This window comes from Parus major, chromosome Z (assembly GCF_001522545.3).
Source record: "Parus major isolate Abel chromosome Z, Parus_major1.1, whole genome shotgun sequence".
Lineage (NCBI taxonomy): Eukaryota > Metazoa > Chordata > Aves > Passeriformes > Paridae > Parus > Parus major.
In genome coordinates this window covers 43561788-43579146 of record NC_031799.1, presented here as the reverse complement: position 1 = coordinate 43579146, position 17359 = coordinate 43561788, and the positions used below count along the sequence as shown (strand labels likewise).

The following is a 17359-nucleotide window of genomic DNA, read 5'->3' as shown; positions in this document are numbered from 1 at the left end:
GGAAAAGAAAACAATCTTGCTAAGAGGATTCATTCTGGAAATGATTTTTGGAAAAATCATTCTGGAATGATTTTTACTTTGCTGTGTCTTTATACACATCCCTGTAAGTATAAGGCTACACTTACTACCCATTATTTGTGAATTTTCTACTCTTTCTTCCTGGATTTTCCTTAGTAGATGCTACCACTTAAAGGGAGCACAGCTGCCTCTCAATCTGTGGGACTTCATTCTTGGGTGCTGCCAGAGGTTTCCTCTCTTATACAGGGTAAATCACAGAGGCATCTGTAAGAGGAGCTGTTGGCACTCAGAGACTATGAATTCATCCAAGCAAGGCAAAACATTTGTAAACTGTCACCTACAGTGTTATTATTGACTCATGGTGTGTAAAATGGGACTGGTGAGTGTATTTCCTTAGCTCTCTCCTAGACTTACAATGGATATGAATGTCAGCTGCTGTCAGAACGTGTGTTGGGTGGTGTTAAATGGAAGATCACTCCATTCTGGTTCCCTCCATTTCATGCCATGCAAACTAGGGTCCCAGCTGATCCTGGAGCACCCTTTGCTGATGCCAACACTGATATTGCAAACCTCATAGCACCAGCCCTATACAGACTAACAGGGAAAAAAAAGCCATCATTACCCCTGCAGCAACACCCTTCTCCACTTGAATGCCTGGATATTCCTACACATGCTGCCCTGACACTTTCAAAGGAGGTGATGTGCACCCACAGCACAGCTTTGTGCAGTCCAGATTAGGAGTATCTCCCCTCATCTTTAAAGCTGAGCAGCCTCCAATCATTTCAGTCCTGTTCAGCATGCAGCTAGCTGAAAGGGCTGGCGTGCACTGCAGTGACATTTCCATCACAGTCGCCATTTTCACATCAGACTGAAGCCCATTAGCTGCTAAACTGGCTACTTCCTGGCGCTCAGCTGAAGGAAGCACTTTGTTGGGAATATAATCAATCTTACCACAAAACTCTGGCTGGTGCTCTCTCAGGTGATTAAACAGTCACATGAGAGAAAAATGACACAATTCAAGGCTTGCTCTTAACCGAGCTAGGACATGAAAAATGAAAAGTGTCACCATAGTACTTAAACTCCCTTACATCACCACCCCTAAAAAGGAGCCATGAAATGCAGCCCCTCTAAAATGGATGTATGCATAATTCAAAACATGAGTTGCCTTAAGGAGCAGAACTCTGGGTCCAAATCTGCTGAGAATTACAAGCAGCACAAGCTTGAAGGCCTCTCAAGCAATGAGAAGGGCAGATCATTAACAGTGCTAGAAAATGAAGCACAGGAAGGACTGAGGTTGAGATCACACATGGGAAATCGCAATTTGACAATTTTAAAAGCTCTCTTGACAAGTGAACATCCCCAGAAACTCTCATACTTGAACAAACATTGCTATTTCTATAGTCTACTATCACTTTATTTGTAGTCCTTCTGCTACACAGTCTTCTCACACTTTATGAATATTCACCCTTCAGGACTTCCATGAGGATGCAATATAATGCTTTTTAAATAAGCAGAATTTAAAGCAGATTAAATGTTGTATTTCAAAGGATCATTCCAAGGTTTCAGATGATCATCCCAACATTTCTTTTATTTTTTACATTTAAGCCAGGAGAGGTTGAGCTGCAACTGGAAAAGTAGAGACCACTTCCCATCCTGAATTCAGCACAAGGTAAAACAAAGGTCAGTAGCTGAACTGCCCACTAGTTTTCAGGGAAAACTAGAGTCAGTGTGCAAGTAAAAAGTTGTTTCAAGTAATTGTTGTAATCAAGAAGAAATCTTCACTGATCCAAAGTGACCAGAATTTGCTAAAGCTTTTCTCTTGATGAGATAGGGATATGAAACAATCACCTTAGGGTAGCAAGTTACTGTGGTACAATTGGTGACATTACTGTGGTTGATGTAGGTTAGTTAACCCCCAAAGGAAGAATTTCTGCAGTTTAACATGTTTATCCTTAGAAGAACTGTGGTTAATTTGCAGCTTGAAAAATCTATTTTCAGCTCAGTCTTGCATGATGCAGATTTCCCTCACAGATCTGAACACTCCAAATTTTGTCTTATGTGACCTGTAATTACACAGAAGTCCTGATCAAATTGTCTGATTTTTCTCTATTGAGTGATATTTTTAAGGTTTCCTTTGAAGGGGCAGTATTTACATGACTTAACCACTATTTGCCAATAGTACTTTTTGAACACTGTATCCGAATTTCTTCTAAGTCATCATTTTTGATTAATTATCACAAAAAATTGCCATTATGTCATCATCATTTGTAAAACAGAGTATTGTGTAAAAAATAAAATATGACTTAATTTAAGTAAACATCAGAAAGTAGTACTGGTATACCCATTTGTTAAAAATCAATGTGTATTAGCATCCTTAAAGTATCAGTGACACCTCTGGGAAGACATTACAGATAATCCACAAAAAGCAAAGCATAACCACATATTATTCTGCAACTTGGGGAAGCTGCTAGGTGTGTTAGGGACAAGTAAATTTACTCTTCTTTGATATCCTGGCACATTGACATACAATACTCTGTGGATCTCAGTCCCTGTTCAGGAAACATCAGAATATTTTTCTGTTTTCTTTGTCTTCAGCCCCCTCCCCTGCCAGCTTCTGCCCAGCTAAGTGGCTTTTGTGCACTGGTAGTTCCTCTGATTCACAACTAGCAAATCTGCTTCCTGGGCTTGTAGCAGTTATCTGAATACACTTACAGAACACATCTTTTTAATCCTTCCTCCAAATTTGGAGAAGGAAAATCTGCACACATTAAGCAATCTACTTAGCAACAATTAGGAAAATTACAGGGTTGCTTGAAAAGCTACTTATATGAGAGGCATCTGTTAATCTCTACAGTACAGCAAATTCAAACGCTCAGAGATAGCAAACAACAGAAAGCTTGCTAGCCATGTTCTTAAACATTCCCATGTTGAAATCCCATTTTGATGGCTTTACTGGCCAGATGCCATTTTATAAACCAAAAGGAGAATTTTAAGGTGCCTTTCTGTTTTTGTTAACTAATTCTGAATCAAAGATTCTAATGCATTCATTGGCCTTTTCATCCAGAAACACAGCCTTTGTTTGCTCACAAAGAGAATGCATTCGCACTTGTATGTCCCAAAAATTATGTAGCTGGAGGAATTTGCAAGATTGTTAATGTTAAAATCTATTAAGATTATACTAAATCAACACCTCAAAAAGAAGGATAAACTGACTAACCTCCATGAGGCAAAGGCTGGGGTGCACTGAGGGGTTTTGAACAAAGTGATTGGAGAGCATTCAGTAACAGAGACACTTTGCAGTGTCTGCAGGATAAGCAGAGCAACTCCAGCCACTGGGGTGGATAGAGAAAGCAGGGTGTGAAGGGCAATTCATTGGATCTCTGCATCAACAAAAAGTATGCACTCAGCATGGCCAGATGACAAGATGATCTGCCCTATGGAGGAGCCCTTAGAAATGCACGATGGACAGAGGGAATGATTGCATTCCTAGTTCAGATCCTCAGCAGGGGGAAAAGCTGCTTTGGGATCTACTGCAAGTGCCATGCAGACTGTAAACATCTGTGGCACTGGAGAACACATTCTGCCTGCTTTTATCCAGTCAAGAAAATATCAGACCTTTCCTGCTCTCCTTACATATATAAATATATATATATAAAAGATTATTTTTATAAATAAATATATATAAGATTATATATATATAATCTTATATGGTGCTTGACAGCTATAATCAATTCTCTGCAGTTTCCTGGTGCTTTCCTGGCTACTTAATGATGTTCTGCTCTTGCAAGTAAGAGCTCGAGCCTCTCCAAGATCCTGTACCAACACAGCAGGAAGCCTTTTGTCTTTCTTTTGATCCCATACTCCTTAATTCCTAAAACTTTAACAAAATACACAGTGAGTAGTTCCCTGATCAACTCAGGCCAAACAGATAAATGATCATTCTTTCATTCCCCTATACTTGTCCCTTTCACTCTGATACACTTAATTTCCCTTGCATAGGCATTATTTCTGTCACACTGCTAACTGTCCTGCTGAGCACACCCACAGCCCAAGAAAAGCTATTTTGAAATTATAAAAGTATCTTAAAAATCCCAGATATCTTGACATTATTAGTCATTGTGACTTTCTGGGTATCCCCCATTATTCTCATGTCCTGTATATAAAAGATGCTCAGGCATAATGAAACCCTGCCAGGTTAAGTCCATTCAGCATATCCACTGTAGGACAGAAATGCAAAAGAGTCCATAGGCAAAGTATCTTTAAACAGAGAAGCCAGGAGCAATGGAAGCACCAAATTCTTTCCATTCCACTAATCCATGCGCTAGGACAGTTTCCACTTTTGGAAGGAAGAGCTAAATGTTGGAGAAGTTGTAATAATAAACTCAATGAAGGGCAAAGTTATGGATAATAAATTAAATTGAGGGTAAAGTGATGAAATGGTCCTTGGGCCAACAGTGGGAGAAGTGTCAGTGCGGCATGGAGGGTGAAATCTCTGAAAGCATGAGCAGAATTCAAGTGTGTAAGGGGAACTCTGCACAGTTCAAATCACTGAACTGGCTTCCTGTTCACCCAAGAAGACTTGCTGAAGGCATTGCTTGGAGTAGGACAGAACCAGATGGGGAATGAGGGAGCTGAAACTCCTCCTAAAATGCACACAGAGCTGCCATGGCTGGGCAATATTTGTCTTTTCTTCCCTTGACTGGCCCTTAGGATTATAGTTCCACCCCAGTGAGAAGCAGTATGTAACCTTGGGAGTTAAAGAAGCAGGTTGGTGAGGGTCTTTGCATGTGTGAGTCATTGGTCTTCTACTCTGACTGGACATTATTACTGATTTAAAATATTAAAAAGCCACTGATACTACTTTATGCATCTTGAGTACTTCTAAACAGGGATCAGGGCAATAAGCAAGTTTTGTTGTCTTTTGCTGGGATTCTGGACTGGTCCATGTCTAAGTGCCATCAAAATTATGGCTCTACTTATCTGAAAAATAAGAAAGTGTGACAAGCAATGAAATAATTCAAGGGTTGAAAACAACTTCCTTCCTGGGGTGAATCGTAGAGTTCAGCCTACCTACCCTGTCAAAAAGGCTTATGTAATGCTGAACTGATTACAGTGTATATGGACCTTCATGGCACAGAAGAACTTTTTAATCTAGGAGAGAAAGATGTAAATGAATGAGTGGCCACAATACAAACACGTATTTTCCAAGTCAGAGTAGGTGGTTTTATTTAAGAGATGCTAGAAAAAAGGAAAAGGCAGTCAATGTCTTGCTCTCAAGCTTCACACCACAATTGGAAGAAACCTTAGTAGGGATGACACTGTGTCATCTGCATTCCAGTGCTCTGATAGGTCTTACAGGGCTACAGACCTGAGAACCTTTATACCAGTGAAAATTCAAGCCATTTAATTCAAGCTGAAATACTAAATTAATTATCCAGGTTAATTTAATAGAGGGAAAAGCCCAAGTTTATCTTCTCAAGATGCTGTTCCAGTAGCCTTACCCTAGCTTCCACTTACCTCATTAGAAGATTCAAGTAATCTTTTATGAGCTCAGAGATTTTTATTTTTTTTTTGCATATAAGAGAAAGACTTTTGAATGAGCTTGATACTCCTTTTTTTCTACTTTGATCTGTCTAATCACATGCATTAATTGACTGTTAAAAATTGTAATATTCAAACATCTTTCAGGAATTCCACAGAAATACTGAACTGTGTCACAAATCATGCTTAAGATCATAGCTTCATATACTCCCCCCAGTGCCACGTGACTACCAACCCAGTATTGATTTCCTTTCATCTCAAAAACTGAGACGATATTCATTGCCAAAATAAAAAGCTGTCTGAGTTATGAGAATGCACTGCCAGCAAATTCCAGGATGAACCAGACATATAAAAAAGTGGGGGAGGGGGTAGGGAAAGTATATGTGAAAAAGCTGAATATACTCTTGCAAGAAGATACATGTTGAAATAAGGCTTTTATAGCCAAGTAATACGCGACCAACTATAACAGATGGGTACTGCAATACTACTGATCTTGTCCAGAACTGAATGGACCTTGCCTCTGGTTAACTTAGGGAAGCCATGAGTGATGACCAGCCATGTCCCACTGAATTTGTTCCTGCACATTCTTCCTTCAGCTTAAATCTCTTCTTTTGTCTCAGTGACTAAGACTCTACTGTGGATAGGGGAAAAGGATGAGACAGGTCAGGGTGTAAATAAGCAGAGCTCACATTACCTCAAAAGAATGCATTTCTCCCTTGCTGCTCCCTAACTTCCAAACAATGGTCATGCTCCAGCTCCTGAGTTTCATGCATACCTCCTACTGTGTCTGGTACTTCACAAAATGTTTTAAAGTGAAAGATCAAGATGTGATTCACAGTGCTCACTCTCCAGGAAACTGGTCTCCTTTCAGAGTAAACTGTAAAGATAGCCAGTGTGCCTAATATAAAACAGTCCACAAAAGACAGGGCCTGCTCCTTTCTGTGGTCTGCCTGGGGAATGAGAGGGCAGAAGCCTTTGTTAGAAGATACTCTAAACCTACCTATCCATCTCCAAACTACACACCATGATTCAGTCCTTGATTTTATGTGGCTTGAATGTGCCCTGAAACACAAAGACTCCTGTTGTTGCTTAACTTAGTACTGTGTTTCAGTAACCCAGCTTTCAGTCCAAACAGATCTGAATCCCTCAAAGAAAACAATTCTCTTCCCTTAGTCAGAGAAAGTATGTTCTCCTAATTCCGGCCCACCCTAGGTGAAACAGGCATTATCTTTTGAAAATTCTTTTACCACCTGCCATGGCATTTTTCAGGTCTGTCTCTCCTTTCCTGAAAGAGAGACAGCGCAATCTCTGCCCAGGTACTGTCTGCAGCAGATTGGCATCACATGTGCTCTCCCTGAACCAGCTGCCTCATTGCATTGCTATTGATTCTGAGTTGGATTTCTGCAGCAAATCTATTGCACTTCCATTAGCAAGACTGCAAATGATGAAAATGCTCATTTATATCATCCCAGCTCTGCACCACAATTAACCTGCTACTTAGCCTCCAGCAAGCCAAATTGTGCTTTCTCATCTGGTGCAGAGAAAGTTCCCCAAGGTTTCTCTGTAACCAGAAGTTAGGCACAGCAAATCTGAGGTAGGCTGCTGTGTGCTTTATTTGCAGTGCATTAAGAGGAAATCAAATAGTATAATTAGTGAAAAAAATACAACAGATAGGGAATGAGGATAATTTTAGTCCTCTGCAGTGGAAATCCAAACCTTTAATTTTGTAATTACATCAATTATTAATCAGTTTTGCTTAGAAACTTTTGATGCAGAACAGTCACAGATGTAATTTTTAAATAAAGAAATAATGGCCATATACTTTGTATATCTATGGTATTCTCTATACTCACATATGCATCTGTATATAGATGAGGAGGGAGAACATTCAAATGGCTCCATGTAGCACAAATACATCACTTACTCTCAGGGAAGTTTACAAAGCAAAATGAAGCTTTAGAAAAGAAATACGAGTGCAGACCACTGTTTTGTACTGAGAAATTCAGTTAAAGACTGTTATTAAGAAAAAACACTCCAGGAAATACTGCTTTTTCTCCACCATGTTCTGTGTACGATGAAGAGTGCATGAAAGGAAAACCACACCCATAAGGAAAATTTGAAAGCCATGAATTTGGGGTGCTTGTCCAGGAGAAGGAAACACAGGACCAATCCTTACAGTTTGCTGCATATTAAATAGAAGAAATGTTTCCATGCAATCAATGAAAGCTAAAAAGGGGAATGGTAGAGATACTGCAAGAAACAAAACAACAAATTTGTCTGAGCAAACTGTGCTTGCTGAGGACATTTAAAGACAGTGTGAACTAACCAGACTGGGGAGGAAAGTCTCAGTTATTGCTTTAGAAGGCTTAATGGACCTGAACTTCCTAAAAATTGCTGCATCTTATGCATCTCACCCCCTCATCTCAGTCCCCCTGAGTGCTCCTGTCACAAGTATATACCTCTAGGAGCCGTCGTGACCTTTGGAACAGCAGAGCAATACAGACTGGCTGCCTCAGTACAGTGGCAATTGCTTTATTGCTGCTTGTTAATGGAGGCCCAGTTGTGTCTCCTGGGCCTACTGAGATCAGCATCCTTTACTACACTCCTGATTTAGGCTCAAAACTTGTCTGGTATCTTAACTGAGATTAATTGTAGCTTTCCTGTGACAAGATGTTGTTAATTCACAGGACACATAAAAGGAAAGTCATGGCTTTCAAAATGACTCCTCATATTGAGTAGCAGATATTTAACTTAGAAACTGAATTGCAAGGGTTGTCTCCCTGTAGACTCACGTGGAAAGAGAGTGACTCCTGTTAGAGTCACTCTGGGAATCGCCTGGGGAAAGTCTCTCCCTTAATGCTGGATATGCAGCTGAAGGCTAACTAGCTTCCTAATGCAGGCACTTAAGTCAGGTATCTGAAGCTAATCAAATCCAGTACTGTGGCAGAAATGGACCAGCATGAGCTTTAACTTGCTCTCCTCTTGCATCTTCAAGTTTTGGGGAAAATCATTCTCTCCTGTGGCACTGCCCTGTAGAGCAACAGTGAGCACAGAAAAGGCTGAAGTAGAGCCTGTACTGTATCATCTCCTTCCCCTCCCCTAAGTACAGTCCCCTGCAACTCTCTGAGACATCCCTGACCTTGACATGTTCAGAAGTTGCCAAGGATGGACTCAACCCAATGGTGTTGTGGTAGGGATTTGAAACACATGGTTATTTCAACACACATATTTCTGCATGGGTCAGAATTAGACTCTTTCAAGAATAAGAACAAAAATTGCATGAAGATGCTATGAACAAACCCTCTGTCCTTAAACTGAAGTTAGAGGCTGTAGCACCTTTAAGTGGACGGAGAGGCTCCCTCTAGACTGCCATCAAGCTAAAGTATAGACCTTCCCAAATCATTGTAAACAGGTGAAACAACATCAAATGCAGAGCTGAGAAAGAATGAGTGGAAGTGAAAGAGGTGGGGAAAAAATTGTAAGGAATATTTATGGTGTGATATAAGGTACAATACAATTTGTATGCAATTTTCCCCATCTATAACTCTAAAAAGACGTAAGAAATTTAGGCATTGTGCCTCAACACAAGACTGGTCTCGCTCCTTTTACTATACCATGCCTTTATCAATACAGAAATATTCCTTTACTTTTGACTTACTTTTTGTATTTTAATATTATTTTTCCCTTGCTGAAAGAGAAATGAAAAGTGAATGCTTTAAAGCATTGCCATAATTAGGGAACTTGTTACTCTTGGAGTAGAGCTTGTCAAAGTAGGAGGGGAACTGAGACTATTTCCAAGGTAAACAGCCACTACCAGGCCTCAGAAGCAATTTTAAACTTTTTTCCACTGAGGATGAGGAAGCAGCATCCTTTGCTAACACTGAGCCAGCACACCTGAAATGGAAGCAGAAATAAGAAACCTGAGAGGGGAGTTGTCCCAGTCAGAGGTGGCTGACAGTAATGTAGAACCTGTTTTTCCACTTTGCCACATTTTCTAGGTGAGGGCCAGCACAAGTGAGATGAAAAGGAGTCCTGCTTGCCTCCCAAGGGACAGGCACAGGTCCATTGCTGTAGGGAGATGAAGATGCGCCTGTTGATCATCTGCTGGCCACCAGCATGGCATGTGTGCAGCTGCCCCCTCAGCGAATGGTACCTGAGCTGGCCAGGGAAGCCAAAAGTGAAATGGATGCAGAGGCTGTGTGGGTGTTCCACGGGGCACGTGAATCCTCCAGCCCCTGCTCTCTGATGGGCCTTTAGCTCTGCTCCACACCATACAAAACATGCTGTGGTCTGTCCCCTGCCCCATCTCTTGTGTGCCCAGTGGCACTACACAAAGTCATCAGAGTTGTGGTCCCTAAGCCAAGGCCTGCTTGGGCTGGCCTGCCAAGCCCTGCAGTGCTCTGAACCAAAGCACAGGAGTGCTGCACTGCTCTGGCAGAGCTGCCACGCCAGAAAGGCAAGCTCCACATGGGCCTTTCTGGGTGTTTTGTGGAGAAATCTTCTTAAGTGGAAAGAGGAGGCTGTAGGAAGACCTTTAAAGAGGGGTATGGTTGGTTTGCCGATATATAAAAGCTATTATTACAGAAACGCAGATTTTGCAGTACTACAGAGCTGAATCTCTAACCAGCCTGGATAAAGGGTGAAATTGTATTTAAAGATGATAGTGATAGAAGAAGTGAAATTTAGCTCCTGAACTGAGTTAGCATTATTACAATCTGCATGTCTTCTCAGAGGGAGTGAGATTGTAGGTTAGGATGCATTATTATATCCTGCTTGTAATAATATCCTCTCTGGTGTAATTATGCTAAGATTGACAAGCTCCCTAAATATGGGAAAGCTTTAAAACATTCACCTTTCCTTCCTCTTTCAGCAAAGGAAAAGTTGTATTAAAATACAAAAGGTAAGCTAAACAGAAAGAAATATTTCTGTATAAATGGCATAGATATAGATTCTGATAAAGGGCAGAGAATAACAAAAGGAGCAAGACCAGTCTTGAATCTAATACACCAGACACAATTATCAGGATTGTCTCTCTTCTGCTTTCTCTTCCAGGCTCCAGGAGAAAGAAGAATCAATTAGCCCTCTGCAGACTATGACCTTGAAGGATATAGCTTTAAGGGGGAATATGCTGAGTAAGACAGAAAAGAGAAGAGAAAAGGATTTGGAAACTCATGGAAGGGATAGGTTCAGAAACAGTACATCAAGCACAGAATATGAAATGTGAAATTTTTCTTTATTATTTAATTCTATTTTTATTTCTATATTTTATTTCTGCACTGGAAAAAAAATTTCAGCACACAAAGGACTTTCTGGGGACATGTTACCTCACTCTGCCTGAAAAGTAAAAAAGGACATTGAAAGGCAAAAGAAGGGACAATCCAATTTGCAGATGCTACTTTTAAAGCCATGTCACTGAGAATTTTATAGCAGTCAAAGGCATTAAAAAAAAAAAGTTAGCACTGATGCAATCTGTCAACCTCTCCAACAAATCTTGCTCTACATAAAACACAATGATGTGTTTGAAATGCAGCTGTTTCAAAAACCCCAAGACAGTGCTTTAAGAGCTGTCCAAAAAAGTTCTTTTCATGCCTCTTGGAATTCTTAGGCAGACCTTCTGCAGTGTATTTTTCCAGCTAGATTTTCCTATTGTTCTTTGCAGAGAATCAGAGACGCTTGCCATAGTCAGAATTATGTGCCACAGTTAGAATAAATTCTGTCTACATAGCATTCTCCCCCAGAGCAAACCAAACTTGATCTGCTATCAGTTCTCCCTCTCCTTTCAGTCTGTATCTATGGAAGTCTACAATGCTTTTAAACACATTTATCTTTAAAAAAATAAGGTAAAAATAAACAAAAAACCCCAAACCCCAAAACTCCTAACACACACAAACCCCCCAAAGCAAAATAAAAAAAAAAACCCTGTCAACTCAACCACCTAACTTCTGGACCACCATTCATTTCCCATATGTGGGCAGATCTGAATGCAGATATAATGGCTTTTCATCAGTGACAGCTCCAAAGAATCTTTTCTGTGACCCTCTGCCTCTTCCTTTACTTCAGAGATGAAGTTAGCAAGCATGATATTGATAAAGTTTTGCCACATATGTGGAAATTCAAGAGGGATTCTTGAGGCAATTATGACTGAATAGCAGTCTCTGGTCATTTTATGAAGCAAAATGTGTTAAAAAGTCATATAATTAATATCATAATATTTGCACTAAAAAAAAGATTTTATGCATCAGCAAGATTTAAAAGAAAAGCTCACTTAGTATAGTTTTATTTTAATTGCAAAGGTGGATAATTCAAGTAATCCCGCAGACAAAGCCCCCTGTCATTTAATGGTACAGCAGTATTTCTCTATTAGACTGTTTCCATATGACAAATTACTTTTAATCTGAAGGATGGCTGTCACCCATTATCTCAGCAAAAAGCAGCAGGGTTTCTACAGGAATACTCAGAACTTTCTTTCATTGATTCTGGAGCTGCTGTTCAAGATTGACTCTCAGCTGAAAGGACCTCCTCTGAAATCCCTGTAGTTATGCTCATTTTCACTGGCAAGGTGTTTGGCCTAAAATGTGAGATCTAATCCAAAACCCGCATATCTATCTATACTAAGTCCAGCCCCAGTGCGGCTAAAATTAGAAGTGAACTTCTGGTGACTTCAGAGCTCCAGGGTGAGGTCCAGTGTGTGCCACATTCAATGTGGCCAACCCACAGTATTATAGGGAAGGCATGAGGAGAATAAATGATATGGGGTTCTGCGAGGAAATTCGTGAGAAATGCAATTTTTCACTCTGATCACTGCAGCTTTCCACAGGAAACATGAGCCCTGTGCTCTCAGCAGAAGAGTGCTGTCTTCTCTTTTACTAGAGTTATACAGCTTTACACAGCTCAAGAATTGCTGGCTTGATCTGCTTTGAATCTGATAGGTTAAAATCATGAATGTCAAAGAAATGACACTTCAGCAATGCAGTATTTTGACGCTTTATGATAACTACTGAGAAAATAATGCAGATACCTTTTTTTGTTTGTTTTTATGATGAGCAAAGACTAATTTGGAAATTGACTCTTTCTACATCGGCAAGAATGCTTTCCTGAAATGCCCCACAAAAGGCAGTAAAGCAATACATGAGAAACAAGTTAAACAAAGAACAGCTCCTAGAGATGGAGAAAGACACAGAGAAATGTATGCTTTGCTCTTATGAGAAAGGTAAAGATCATAAGCTAGATGCTGAGTTAATAGTTCCCAGTTTCTAAGTTCTTCAAACCTGCTGTCACTTTTTCTCACTGTTCTGAGAGTTTCATGAGGATTATAGGGATATTTGCCAGCCACAAACTTCAGGAAGGATGTACCAGAAGTGCTCTGCAGGCAAGGCAAAGAACACACATGGAAGATCCAACACAGGAGACAAAGCCAATTTATAAGGAAAATACACCATGTGGTATAGCTATCAGATAAATCCTTGAAGCAAATCACATACTTCCCTACAAGTGGATGCAGAGAAAACGGTGGTACTAGCCCTTTACACACATCCCAGATAAAGTCCTGCATACAGAACTTAGTTCTGAGGATTCCAGATGCAGTTCTCAGAAGGCAAACCACACTATACCTGTCTTAGCATGCTTAAGCTTTGCAAGTCAATCACATGCCTTCCTTGTAGATAGTCCCAGAACAGTTAAGTGCCTTTTTTTCTCTCTCTTTTTTTTTTCTTTTCTTTTTTTTTTTTTTGTGGAAGGGGAAAAACCAAAGAAACACACAGCTTTTACTTACAAAGTTTTGGAGCAGTTTGGAGATTGGTTTCTGTTGCTTGTGCCTGAGACGCTGTGGTAGGCTCCAGGGCGGGTGGTGACAGCGAAGGCGCGGCAGAGGACAACAACCCAACATCTAGGATGCGGTTATATAGAGAAGGCTGGAGGAACGGTTTGGAGGGTACGAGTGAGCTGTCACTGTGCACTGTCACTTCAGCCTTGCTCTTGGGGCTAGGTACGAGGAAGGGTGAGGCATACACCTCCGAAGGCACCCAGGCAGACAGAGCTGTAGGATCCACAGCACTCTTTGGGTCTTGTCCTATCCTCCCAGGGTCAAGGTGGGTAGGAGAGTCATACTCAAAAATCTTGTCCACAAAGACCCACTTGAGGCCAGCAATGCAGAGGCAAAGGCTAAGCAGACAAGCCAAGATAGGGGCGATGCAGATCTTTTCAGAGTTGAGGCAGCCCTTCAGTCGCTCTGCCTCCAGGCACGCACAGCAGGTTGCGGCAAGGCCTGCTATCCCCTGGACCCTCCTGTCCTCTCTTTGGGTCCCCGGCATGTTCTCCTCATCTGGGAGCCCGTTGAGGGACACATCAGGGCTCAGCTGTGCTGAGGGGCTGGGGAAAGTGTCGGCAGCTACTTCAGACATGTTTAAGCATCAGCTCTCAAACAGCTCACCTCCAAAAGGCCTTAACTCTATCACAGTCCATTACTGTGAGACACAGACAAAAAGAGACGGTAGTAATAGTCACAGTGCTCTGCAAAAATCACAGAGTGGGAGTCAATAAAAGGTTGAAGCTCAGCAACATCATCCAAACTGGGAGAGGAGTAATGCACAGGAAAAATTAGATCCCCCGGTCCCTGTGCCCCCAAGCCCTCTGTCACTGTCTCTGATTCTCTGAAGTGAGAACAGCTTTGCAATTACTGAGCTCCTGTTTGCTAGCCACTTTTATAATTCCTTAAACGCCTCTCAAGCAGTTCCAGCTCTTCTGCAGGGGGAAGAAACATTCCCCCAAAAGCAAGCACAACAAAACAAAACAGGGGGAAGGAGGGTGATAAGATAAGGAAAACCACGAACACTGAACAAACTAACCGGATTAAGTAAACCAGTAGCCCAGAGCGAAAGGCAAGACTCTCACCTTGAGCATCTGAGGCTGGTATCTGCTTAGACGAGGAAAACAATTGTCATGCGGTAGAAGGAGCAAAAGCAAAATCTCTAACAACAGCGGCAGCGGCAGAAGTGACAGTAGCAGCAGCATCCTGTCGTGTTACAGCGGCGGCTGAAAGAGGCTGAATCATTACAGAGCAGCAGGTGCTCGCTGTCTGAGCATCACTGCAAACAATATCATTACAGAGAGGTTTGAAAGCAAGAGCGATGCCAAGACGGTGGTAACTCCCTTTATCTCCCCTCCCTCTTTGTCCTCCTTGAGCGCTCATTCACTTTCCTCCGTTCCCCCCCGCCCCGCTTCCCCAGCCCCCTCGCAGCCTGTTTCCCTGATGTACAGACTCGCTCCTTCCTCCCCTACCCCACCCCCCGCACTCTGCAGGGCTGCTCTGAGTGAAATCAGTACACCCAGCAACGCAGGACTGTCAGTGACTTCCTATTTTATCCAATTAGGAGGAATAAAGGCCATCAAATCAAAGGGAGGGAGCGGACAGGAGTTGCGCACCCACCCACTCCCTCTCTCCAGGCAAAGCGTGGCCAGAGGCGGCGGCGGCCATCGATGGCAAAGTCCTCCGGCAAGGACCGGGTGTCAGTGGGAGCTCTGGGTTGGACTGGGCTCGCTTAGTCTGATATTCGATCTCTCCCGGGGGGAAGACCTCTTTCCAGAACAGTTTCTCCCTGCCTGACACCTAGAGACAGCTTTTCTTTCCAAGCTTCCAAGTAAGTTTTGTTTCCTGGGAATAGGGCTGGAATGCATCTTAGATCAAGCAGAGGAAATAAAAAACCCCAATTCATTCCCAACTCTGATAAATTTTCATTCAAGTTATTGAAACAGATCAAGTTATTAAAAATGCTTTTTTAAAAATTCCATTTTCCAACCTCATTTCCAAACCCTTTTCCAAACCCAAAACCCACCAGACTTCACACTAAAGTCAATTCCTTAATGCACTTTTCAAGGGCTCACATGTTGCTAGAATACATCCTCACACACCTTAGACTAAAAAAATAAAATAAAATGTAAACAATTTCATTATTTATTATTAGTATTAATTAAAGGCTTACACTTTGTTTTAAATTTGGCTGCCATTTTTCACCTTTACTAGTACATAGCACTACCATTTCCACCAGAACAGTAATAATACAGGGTTCAATCAACAGTCTGGTTAACATAATGAAAGCAAGACTAGAATCAGATCTATTCCCAGTCTCTTGTCTCTTGCAGAGAAGTACACCTGTGTAACAATAAAGATGAAAGATAAAGAAAGGCAAGGGGCTTATAACACAATTTCCAGTTCCTTGAACTTAATGAAAACATTTGCTTTGAAGTTTTGCTGGTGAGAATCCAGCTTTCTTCTTAGTATAAATGGCTGCAGGATGCATAAGGAAACAAAGAATCAAGTGCTACAAATTGCTCTGCACTAATTTTTGATGGTGTCTTATTTAGGCACATGAAAGGTAAATTTCTTTGTAGTTATGTATTTCTGGTAGTGTCAAAAGAGGCATCTGGCTCTATCCATGCTCTCACTGCCTCCAACTCTACTCCCATCTCACCCCTCCCTTCCATGGGAACATTAGTAAAATTTGCATGAAAAAGATTTATCAAAATCTCAATGAATCCCACAGTGTTTTTACAGACTGTCATCTCAAGGACTAATTGATGGATGTCTGATCACAAAGCTTCCTCTGAGGCTGTAGTAGCCAGCTGAAGTAATCACAATGCTACTACAGTCAAGTGCTTGGAGCATTTACCTTAAAGCAAAGCCAGTGATAACACTCTCTGAAAGAATGTAAAAAGATAAATCATCTTGCAATCTAGCCTACATTACCACTGAAGTGTCTGGTCCTTAGGTTAATGACGTGATCAGCAACCTCAGACAGAATGAACAGCTTGCACTGCATATTTACATACATGGCTTCTCTTATTACAAAGCACATGTTCTCTTTTACTGGTAATATCCTGCATCAGCACAGCCTCTCTGGAGTATCTCAAAACCTATTTCAAACAGTAGTAACAACACAACCTCTGCAGAAAGTGTAACGAAACAGCAGAATTGCTGTGACAGGTGTGGTGGTCTGTGGCTACAAGTATGCACAGTTTCTAGAGAAAGGATGTACCTTTTATATGATTAACTGATAAATCTGGGAAAACTAAACATACTTTTGCACATCCAAGTTGTTCCTCAGGTGTGAAGCTACAGCATCACTCTTCAAAGTGGAGTGCAAATTGAGAACCAGCTGGGAATATTCTATTCATTGCACAGATTAAATACTACAGCATCTGAGCACTTAAATGACTTTCTTTCTTTATCCATGTCTGATTTTTCAACCTTCCTATTTCAAGTTAGAGAATTTTCCCTGCTAACACTTCTCTGAGCCTGTGTTTAATCCACAGTCGTGTTCACATCTTTCCTTCACTGGTCTTCCTGGCAAACTGCCTGTATTCAATCTCCAGTAATCTTCGTGACCCTCCATCCTATCTACACTCATCTGCTCTCCTTTAAAACATGTTTCTGCTTTGCTCACATCTTCCTGGTGCGGTGCTGAACGTGGAGATCTTGCACCTTCCTTACAAGGGCTGCCACGAAGTTAAACCGAACACTCAAAACCCTGCATGGGGGACACATTCAGGGGCTCCTCTGCATGTGGGGACATCGCCCTCTTTCTCCGCCTGCTGCCGCAGGGGCCTCCAGCTCGCACGGACCGGGAATGGGCTCTTCCAAACGGCTCCTGCCCCAGCCCAGCTGGCTAAACCGAGGCTGGACAGCATCTCTCCGTGCCTTTTTCTCCTCCACCGTCAGGCCCATTCCGCCCGCAGCAGCTCCTCCCGGCAGGCAGGCAGGCAGGCAGGCAGGCAGGCAGGCAGGCAGGCAGGCAGGCAGGCAGGC

General features: G+C 41.8%; 1 protein-coding gene across 7 annotated transcripts in view; it reads right to left on the bottom strand.

The window, feature by feature from the left end:
- The window catches only part of NRG1 (neuregulin 1), a 288586-nt gene that overhangs the window by 87355 nt on the left and 183872 nt on the right, over positions 1-17359 (bottom strand). Inside the window, exons 1-2 of one of the 7 annotated variants that reach the window (XM_015615053.3) lie at positions 14449-14705; positions 13331-14021 (exon numbers count right to left, since the gene is read on the bottom strand). The exons of 2 other annotated variants lie outside the window; for them this stretch is intronic. In XM_015615053.3, the coding sequence (XP_015470539.1) occupies positions 13331-13958 (628 nt within the window). In that variant the 5' untranslated portion in view covers positions 13959-14021; positions 14449-14705. Of the gene's footprint in view, positions 1-13330; positions 14708-17359 lie in introns of those variants that run through there. 4 more of the 7 variants (XM_019005331.2, XM_015615059.3, XM_015615056.3 and 1 more) reach the window with 4 other exon arrangements.